The 9527-nt window shown below is 34.7% G+C and overlaps 1 protein-coding gene across 2 annotated transcripts; it reads left to right on the top strand.

The window, feature by feature from the left end:
- The first annotated feature begins 725 nt into the window (after nt 1-725).
- LOC108329272 (ubiquitin carboxyl-terminal hydrolase 8) lies at nt 726-8488 on the top strand. 2 transcript variants are annotated; one of them, XM_052872566.1, is made up of 13 exons: nt 726-1042; nt 1178-1366; nt 2366-2507; nt 2607-2666; nt 2756-2851; nt 3120-3461; nt 3585-3725; nt 3925-4095; nt 4480-4737; nt 4866-5017; nt 6450-6911; nt 7110-7383; nt 8035-8488. In XM_052872566.1, exons 1-13 carry the CDS (start codon nt 768-770, stop codon nt 8140-8142), a joined length of 2670 nt encoding a protein of 889 aa, XP_052728526.1. In that variant the 5' UTR covers nt 726-767; the 3' UTR covers nt 8143-8488. The 2 variants fall into 2 exon arrangements, with proteins under 2 accessions (XP_052728526.1, XP_017418897.2); XM_017563408.2 differs by having other exon boundaries at nt 6387-6911.
- Nucleotides 8489-9527: the final 1039 nt, after the last annotated feature.

The raw sequence follows: 9527 nt of genomic DNA, 5'->3' as shown, positions 1-9527 counted from the left end.
AATCCTTTTGAAGATAAAAATATTAGCTATTATTCATGGTTTAGTTTGTTTTATAAATTTTATTTGGGTATAAATACATTTTAATAACAAGGTATACTAATGGGGACACGAAATGGAATTAGATGCGTACATATGAAGACTGTGTTAAAAAGAATATGATGTTAAAGAGGATATATTTTTTAAAAAAAAAATTGACTATTTTACTGTAAATTTTTTAACTAATTTGAACATTTCAGTCCAAAAGATTGACCAAGTACTCCTATTTTTGTTAATGGAGTACTGTATAAGCAATTATTGCTTATTTAGATTTTTTGTTTATTTTCCATGCATAATAAAAGCCAATAAAAGGTATTAAGTTTGGTTATATGTAAAAGGAAATCTAAAATAAATTTAAAAAATGCTTACACATACTATTTTTTATCAATTTAATCTTTAAATACACTGATAGAAAATTGCACGACTTTTCAAATTTCAAATTAAGATGATTAATTTCAAATTAAAATACATGCTATATCTTTATTTGATTTAAAAGTGTTCGAACTCAATAGATCCTCGGTGGAATCAAGTTTGTTTTATCTTCCCGTGGAGTTTCATTTTCCAAAGCGATAATAGATTAATAGATTAATGGATTTATTAATTAATAATAGGATTAATATTTTTTTTTTAAAAAAGGTTGGCGAAAAAATTAGAAATGTGTGATTGCTGTTTTAAAACGTGATAATGGTGAGTTTGAGGGACCGAAATCGAGTTAAAGGAAGCGCAATTCTATGACCCGTTTTTCCGAGAGGCTCCGTTTGCGCTGGTTGTTTCCGAAACCGACCCGTTTTCTCGCTCTTGTTTCTCTCTCCACTCTCCACAATCTCTGCAAGTCCCTCGTTGGCTTCCTACTCTCCCAAACCCTACCCTTCCTCGCTATGGATAACTTCTTCTCCGACTACCTCACCGATGACTTCGATTCCTCCCCCTACCGTCCCCACCGCCGCTTCCTCCAAGACCACGACCTTGATTTTGCCCACGAGAGGGTCTACCTCCTCCCCTACAGGTACCTACCGCACGCAATCATTCTTTGTGTCAGGAAAAACCAAAAATGTCTTTCGGATTCTTTCAATTGCTTGCATTGGAATGTATTTTGTTATTTGTTGTGGGAATTTGATTTTGCTGCTCTGGTGGAGTGAAGGTGGCTGGTGGAAATGGAAGGTGAAGCTGATCGAAGAGAGGGTGTGCTTTATACGGTGACGTGTAATTCCGATTCCGACTCCGAGATTTCGCTTCATCTGAGGAAGGAGGAGGAGCGCCACAAGATTGGGGTTTCTGGTCGTCAGTATGCGTTGGTTCCCGAGGGAGTTTGGTTGCGAACACTCAAACGGTGAGTCACCGTAATGGTGCGGTTCTTACTTGAGGGTGCTGTTTTATTGAGATTAAGCGATGCTTTGACGTGTTTATAGCGATTGTGGGTTTTTGCATGTTTTAGGCATGGTGTCTATTTTTGTATTGTTTGCTCATTCATTCGTTTTTTGGATTAGAAGTTGCCTAATGGGATAGTCTAGATAATTTTCTGTGTGTGGTATTGAGGAAGTCCACTGGGGTGTTGGTGTGCCTTGCAATTTCAGCTCTAAGATGCAGTCTCCATCGACAAGGCCAAAATGTCTGTCCCCAGGCTGTACCCACTATATCAAGGGTTCATTAGAGACCTTAGTTGAAACAGCATCAGGCCTGTCTGATACTAAGTCAACACTAGGAACACTCATAATAGTTCACAATCACATCCTTTACCTGCTCTTGCTCCTCAAGCTGGTGCAAATACTAAGAGCCTTACAAGTTGAAGTGGTGGATAATCATTTAAGGATCAGACTGTAAATGTTCCTCCAATACAGCCTGTGGGTAATTATCATATGATGTTGACAGAAATGGTTGCAAGAACAACTGATTGCAGTAAATGAGTCGTGCAGCAATAAGATACCCTGTTTGCTAGGAGTATCCCACTCGGTGTGTTTGTCTTTCTTTAGTGCCAGTGTGACACTAAATAACCATCACGTTTTACTAAGAATGGGAAGCTACGTCCTTTTATGCCATTTATTCTGGCCCCTTCCCTTTCATTGTGTCTGTGTTGCCGCAATTCACTTTTCTGGATCATTCTATGCGTAGTTATAGAAATCCAACATTAATTTGCATTTTGTTGCTGCTTTTCCACTGGCAAAATGATTTTAACAGCAATGAACAATATTATAAGTCTTCTACTGATGAATGTTCTTCTGCCAGATTATTTCCATTTCAAGCTAGAAAACATTTCTAGATGGTTCTTACAAGAACATATAACATACAGATGCAGTAAATTGATTCATCGTTTATCTCACTCTTCTTGAAGGTATAACGATTCTAATAATGAAGTGAAAGATTTAGGAAGCCTCTCAAATGCAGAGGATTGTTTGCCAGAATTGTTCCCCTTGCAAGTTAAGATATTTTTTTCGCTGGAAACCAGTTCACTGGAAGCAAAAATAAGCCAAAAGGTTGAATTAATGACTTTCCTGCCGCTTTAATTGTACTTTGTCTTCTATTTAAAGTAGACTTTTACAATCGATAATTGATAATAGCTGGCATGATTTCAGGAAAATGTGGCTGACTTCTATGAGAAAGCATGTGACGTTTTCAATTCTGCATATAACCCCGTGAGTTAGTCATCTATTGATTTTATTGTTTTATAGTGTTTTTATATGATACATTGGTATTGTATAACTCTATTTTAATGATGTTGCAGGTGCATATTTGGGACTTCTCAGGGCAGACGACACAGTTTTTCTTGAATGACAAATCAGGATTGCCACATGATTCTTCTGGTCAATCTGTAAAAGAGGTAGTTGGTCATCCATCCTTTTTCTTCTTTATCTTCTTTTGATATAAGTTTGTTGAAGAAATTTCAATTTTGATGTGGTATAGCAAGTAAATAAATGTTTGGTAAACCAATTGGGGAATATTGGAATCAATCTATGTACTTGATAAATTCAAATTTTAACACATTTGTTTTTAATCTCTATATCTATTGTTTGGTTATGAAGTTTGAAAATACCAGTTACAGATATTCTGGCTGTTTATAGCATTTCAGCTGCTTCATGTATTTTCAGGTTACTTTGGAGTTACAAGTACACGGGCTTCCCGATTCTATGAGGGGTAATGGGGGCAATGAGATGATTTTAGATAGGTCTCAGATGGAATGTTCACACAGTGGTTCTGTTACAATGAATGGAAGCACTGACAATGTAGCCCCCTGCAAAACAGCCAACTATTTTCGAGGTAGTAGTTGTAGAGCAATTCGATCTTTGGGCTTGACAGGATTACAGAATCTTGGAAATACATGTTTTATGAATAGTGCCATTCAGTGTTTGGCTCACACCCCAAAGCTTGTTGATTTTTTCCTTGGAGATTACCATAAAGAGATTAATTATGAAAATCCATTGGGGATGAATGTAAGCTGTTTATTTTCTGTTTCTAATTTGAAGTCTCATTTCTAAACATAATATTTTTTTGCAATATTTTAGTTAATTTACATTGTTTATTTTTCTCTCTATCTTTTTTTGCAATTGTTTCAGGGAGAACTAGCCCTAGCTTTTGGAGACTTGCTTAGAAAGCTGTGGGTTCCCAGATATATACCCATTGCACCAAGAACGTTCAAGATGAAACTGGCTAATTTTGCTCCTCAGTTTAGTGGTTATAGCCAGCATGACTCTCAAGTATACTTTTATCTTTTTCTTCTTATATATAATAATAATAGTAGTAGTAGTAACAATAATAATAATTTTTTTTTATTGATGCAAAAAGTGTTAAAAACAGCTGTAGTTTCCAGGGGCATCTGCTATCATTGATGAATTGTCTTTTGTTTTGACACGAGAGGAAATAGCTTTATAGAACATTGAAGTTTCTTGCATGCAGGAGCTTCTTGCTTTTTTGTTGGATGGGTTGCATGAAGACCTTAATCGAGTGAAACGAAAGCCATATCATGAAGTTAAGGATGCAGATGGTCGTCCAGATGAAGAAGTGGCGGAAGAGTATTGGCGAAATCACCTTGCTCGCAATGACTCCATAGTAGTTGATTTGTGCCAAGTGAGTCTTATAGGGGTTTTCTCCTCTGTGATGTGAGAATCTCTTCTATAGATTTCTAAAGTAATTTTGGGTTCGGTATCCCATGTTTTTTCTTAACCCGAGATGCATTAGAAAGTTTGATGGAATCAATGAAATGGATATCTCAGAGATATTTTAATTTCTTGCAAGTCAGATTATGAGATTATTATTGAGAAGAGGATTTTCATTATAGAAGTTATTGTTATGGTGAACTGACTACTAGTTGGCACAACACTCATTGGCTGGTTACAATCACATTAATTATGAGATTTTAACTAATCTTTCTTTAGTTTTATTACCGAAGTAAAAGCTATACAGTTCCTTGGAAGCTATAACAAATCTATACTTTGTTCCCCTATCTTGTAGGGCCAGTTTCGGTCAACGCTAGTTTGCCCTATTTGCAAGAAGGTTTCTATCACATTTGACCCTTTTATGTATCTATCTCTGCCTTTACCATCTACAACGATACGGACCATGACTTTGACGGTCATAAGCACTGACGGGATTACATTGCCTTCTACACTTACGGTAACAGTACCTAAATGTGGAACACTGAAGGATCTTATTGGGGCTTTAAGTACTTCTTGTTCTCTGAAAGAAGATGAAACCCTCTTGGTGGCTGAGGTATGTTGCAAAATTTAGAAATTAAATAAAAACGTTGTTTGAGATATTTTGATTATAATTTATTAGGCCTTGCAAACATTTTTGTTTGCATTCTTATTAAAATTATGACTTTATGGAATTTTCTGCAGATATACAAGAATAAAATTTTTCGAGTATTCGAGAATCCTTCTGAATCATTAGGTGAAATTAGAGATCAAGATAAAGTTGTTGCTTATCGAATGCAGAAGGATACTGAAACTACTCCCTTGGTTGTTTTTGTCCATGAACGTTCGGTGGAAACGTAAGTTTCTCTATGCCCAATCCTTTTACAGAGAAATAGTTTGTTTCATCCCTTCAATGTGCTTCTGTGCATGTCATGAATAATGATCATGTGCCCTAGGGCCAGAAGTACATACTGATTCCACTGTGGCCATCATGATATGATAGAATATTTTTGTCTCATGGTATGAAGTTAATTCATGGGAGCACATACTCCTAAAGCAGTACAGATCCAACAACTTAAATTGTGGGAAACAGTTATTATTGATAATTTATTTTGAAGAAAATAATTGAAGTTTACTTTAATGGTGAAGATAAAAGAATGTCGATAAATAATGATAGATAGTTAAAAAATTATAAACTGGATCGTCTATTGACCGAGGGTCGTTGTGTTGGTGTTATAATATGCTTAGTAGTATGCTTACTGAGCTGGAATGGGTTGAAAGTTAACACTAAGTTGTCTAGGAATTATTCCAACTTGGTTGAAGAATGAAGATACCGATCAAGTTCAGGATGTTCAAGTTGGTCCAGGGAACGTTGCCAAATATCTCATGGCAGGAATCTTTTTTGCGAAAATTAAAGAAAGGAGTGTGTAAAATCCACGTAGTTTATATTATTCCAATTAATTGAATATTAATGTCTTTAAAACAAGGATAAAAGTTAAAATTTTGATAACTGACCGCCCCTGTATAACAAGCAGGGCACACCCAGTTGAGAGGGAGAGAAACACAGTCTCACCACCATGAGTTAAACCGTGAATGCTTGTGGCAATAAGTCCCTTCATACTTCTTGCTAGAACATAAACTGGGTTTTTTTTATGTTAATTACAATGATATACGTGTCTAAAAATAAATAAGATTATGAATGTTTATTTGAAAAAAAAACTAAAACTATAAATATATTGGTTAGGATACAACTAAAAATGATTTTATATTTGTATGTATAAAATTAATAATTATATATATCTATTATAGTTATAGAATCTAAAAAGTTAGTGGGGGCAATTGCCCCCAAGCATTTAATAATTTCACATTTTTCACTGCGCCAAGATTTTGATTAAAAACTCTTTAGACTTCATCATCATAAATTTTTTGTATATACCCAAGCAACCTACCTAGTTGTCTAAGAATGTTAACATGGTTGGTTTATGTAAGTTGGGCTGATATGCCTTGACTGTCGAGCGTACACGTTTATCGGGTCTTCTGCAATAGCTTTTGTTTCTGAAATGCTTATGCTAGCAAATTTTGGTGTTAAATGTCTGGCGTATTTGTTAGGTGAGTCTGCTTTTTGAAATAATTCTGTCGGTCGTTTCTCAATCTGCTTACATTAATAACTTTGTGTTTTATTTGGTGCACTAAATTTATTGTCATGTATTGTTTTGGGAAGGAAAGGTTGTTTGGTATTCCCCTTGTAACAAGGTTGTCCAATATTTCTTGTGGATATGATGTTCAAAGGGAGTTTCTGAAGATAATCAATCCATTTGTGATGCGCGCTAAAGATGTATCGGATGATTGTGAAAATAATGAAGGTATTAGTAAAAGACCAAGTGAAGATGATGAATGGGGGGATACTACTAACTCCTGCGCAATAGGAAATGATACAGACTCAATCATTGGAACAGATGATGGCATACATTTGTCGACTGACTTTGAATTCTACTTACTTGGAATGGAGAATGGCAAGATAATATTGGACAAACCATTAACAGTGACAACATTGCCCAGAAAGGAGCCTCCGGTAGTTGTCGTACTATGGTCGGATAAGATGCTTAAAATGTATAATACATCTCTGCTTGACTCATTGCCCGAGGTTTTCAAGTCCCAGCTATTCACCAAGAGAATAGAAGAATCAGTTTCTATTTACAAGTGTCTTGAAGCCTTCTTGAAAGAAGAACCTCTTGGGCCAGAAGACATGTGGTTAGTTGATATATGATATATCGTTTCTGTTATTTTATCTATGGAGATTTTATTCTTTTATGCTTGAGAACATAACGTCTTCAACACTACTGGCATCATGTTTTTATATGTTAATCAAAACCGATGTCCTGTATTCTGAAGGCAAGATGTATATTACAGTCGTTCTGATGTTTTATATTGCAATTTGGTGTACACAAGGTACTGTCCTAACTGCAAAAAACCTCAGCAAGCAACTAAAAAACTAGATCTTTGGAGATTGCCTGAGATCCTTGTTGTTCATTTGAAGAGGTTCTCGTACAGCCGATACTTGAAGAACAAGCTGGAAACATTTGTTGATTTTCCAATTAATAATCTGGACTTGTCAACATATGTAGCATATGGGAATAGTCAGTCTACCGACCGCTATCAGTTATACGCTATTAGTTGTCATTATGGAGGGTTAGGAGGAGGTCACTATACAGCATTTGTCCGAGTAAGTACCTGACAATTTGTAATATCTCTAACTCCGTTAAAACATTACAATGAACTATTCTTTTTTATAATATTAGGATGTAACTATGTATCCGTAGAAAAACCAAGAGCTTGGTTGGTTAAAGAAGACATTTGTTTACTTTTATGTACTCACTCATTGTTACCTGAATTTCCCGTTTCCACAATTTCTATTTCAAATATTTATAATCAGGGAACAAATTTTTTGTAACGTGAAATGAAAACAATATTTTTCAAATCAAACAGGTCCCCTATATTCTATTAGGTTACAATGGCAAACAATTTGTTGATAGGAGTGGCCAGTGGTGTGGTAAAAGAGCTTTGGAGATTACCTGTGACGATGAAATATTTTTTGTGGTTTAGCTTTTTAGAAGTTCGCTCCGGAGGTGTTAGAGCACATAAGCTGTTCATATAGTTTTATAATTTTCATGTAGTAAATAAATCTTTTGCAATTGTAAGTTACATATGCAGTATAATTAGTTTAATTTGACATTGTTAATCACATGGATTTATTTTAGTTGATAGTTTTTTGGGTTATTTAGCCAATGTTTTTCAATGGATTATTTTAGTTTATTCTACACATTCTACTAATAATTATAGTTAAGCTTATACAAGAGTTTTTATTTTCTTGCAGTATGGCTATGATAAATGGTATGATTTTGATGACAGCAGAGTCGAACCTGTTAATGAGGACACGATAAAGACTCCTGCTGCTTATGTTCTTTTCTACAGGAAAGTTTAGATTAATAATTTGGAGGCAATTGTGTAAAATTAGTCACAGCTACATGGAATGCTCGAGGCTTTTCAGACCAATACATGCGGTTGCCTGATTTCCTCTAAATTGCTGCATAAGCGGCACCGGTTGGGTTTTACTGAGAGAAGTGAAGAGAAATGCAAAGAATTTAATATTGTACAGCTTTTAGAAGCTACAGGTAAAATGAGGGTAGCACTTCAATTTTTAAACTCTCAGGTTAGATTAATTACACATGTTTGCATGTACATATGCATCCTAAAATTGTTTAACCGATTTTTTTAGTAGAAGTAGTTTAAACCATGATTATAAATGGAAAGTTACACATTTTTTGCCTCGTTTATTTTCCAAATGATATAGTCAAACTATAAGCTCTTGCATGTTAAGTAATAATCAATGTCATGATGATAAAAATGTTTGACATACTTATGATTTTACCTTAAAAAATAAATTTAGATTTAGGTCTCATTTAATTTTGTAACACTGTCTTGTAAGATTTGTATCTATTTAGAATATTAGTGGTTTGATAGTTTATTTTAAAATGAACTTTGTATTAGAATACATATATATAAAGAGAGAGATTATTTTCTTCCCTGTAGGTGTTAATAGGACGATGTCCATGCATTATTATCATAAAAGCATGTAGATGTTTGCCATTTGATGTACACAACCGGATTGCTGCTATTTTAATGCTTTTAAGCTCGTTGATCCCTCAAACTTTATTTGGATTAGTGGATGGATTTAAGAGAATGGAAAAAGATAGACTTGAGAGGAAAGATAGGGAAGGGAAGTTGTTTTGATTAATGAAAAGATAATAGGAAGTGTAAGAAAATGAGATAAAAGTTTATGAGTAATTCGATTAATGGGAATCTTAAAAGAAATGTTTTACTAGAAATAATTTAGAAATAATCAAATTGTCGATCAGGTGAAAATTATTATTATTTTAGTTGTTACAATAATTATGGTTATTATTATCATAATTATAATTATTATTTCTGTGGTTAATATTATTATAATTTTTATTATCCAACACCATCGACCCTCAACCCAGAGCTCCTCTTTAAGCTCTTGCTTCGCATCGCCATTGACAAGCTCTCCAGCTTTCCTACTGTGGAGCACTACGTGCGTCTAAAGAAGTCGACTGACGTCTAAGTTTCGTCATGGTGATGTAATTGATCGACTCAACGACGTGCGACATTCGAAATCGTCACCATGAAGGCTACACCAATAACGGAAGCAACCACCACACCATTTTATCACCTACAACACAAGAATCTATTATTGAACAAATAAAAAAACAAGAGAATCAATTTTTAAATAAAGAGTGTTGAAAATCGATTCTCTCTAAAAACAGAAGCAGAAGAATCAATTATCCT

Source organism: Vigna angularis, chromosome 2 (genome assembly GCF_016808095.1).
Source record: "Vigna angularis cultivar LongXiaoDou No.4 chromosome 2, ASM1680809v1, whole genome shotgun sequence".
In the NCBI taxonomy this organism is placed as follows: domain Eukaryota; kingdom Viridiplantae; phylum Streptophyta; class Magnoliopsida; order Fabales; family Fabaceae; genus Vigna; species Vigna angularis.
This window is presented reverse-complemented; position numbering and strand designations above follow the sequence as displayed.

Bases quoted from the DNA above. Each gene is read 5' to 3' on its own strand.
- LOC108329272 (XM_017563408.2), top strand. From the start codon at position 768: ATGACCCGTTTTTCCGAGAGGCTCCGTTTGCGCTGGTTGTTTCCGAAA. The intron at 3,462-3,584 runs GTAAGCTGTTTA...CAATTGTTTCAG, and splicing joins AAAATCCATTGGGGATGAAT to GGAGAACTAGCCCTAGCTTT. The intron at 4,738-4,865 runs GTATGTTGCAAA...AATTTTCTGCAG, and splicing joins AAACCCTCTTGGTGGCTGAG to ATATACAAGAATAAAATTTT.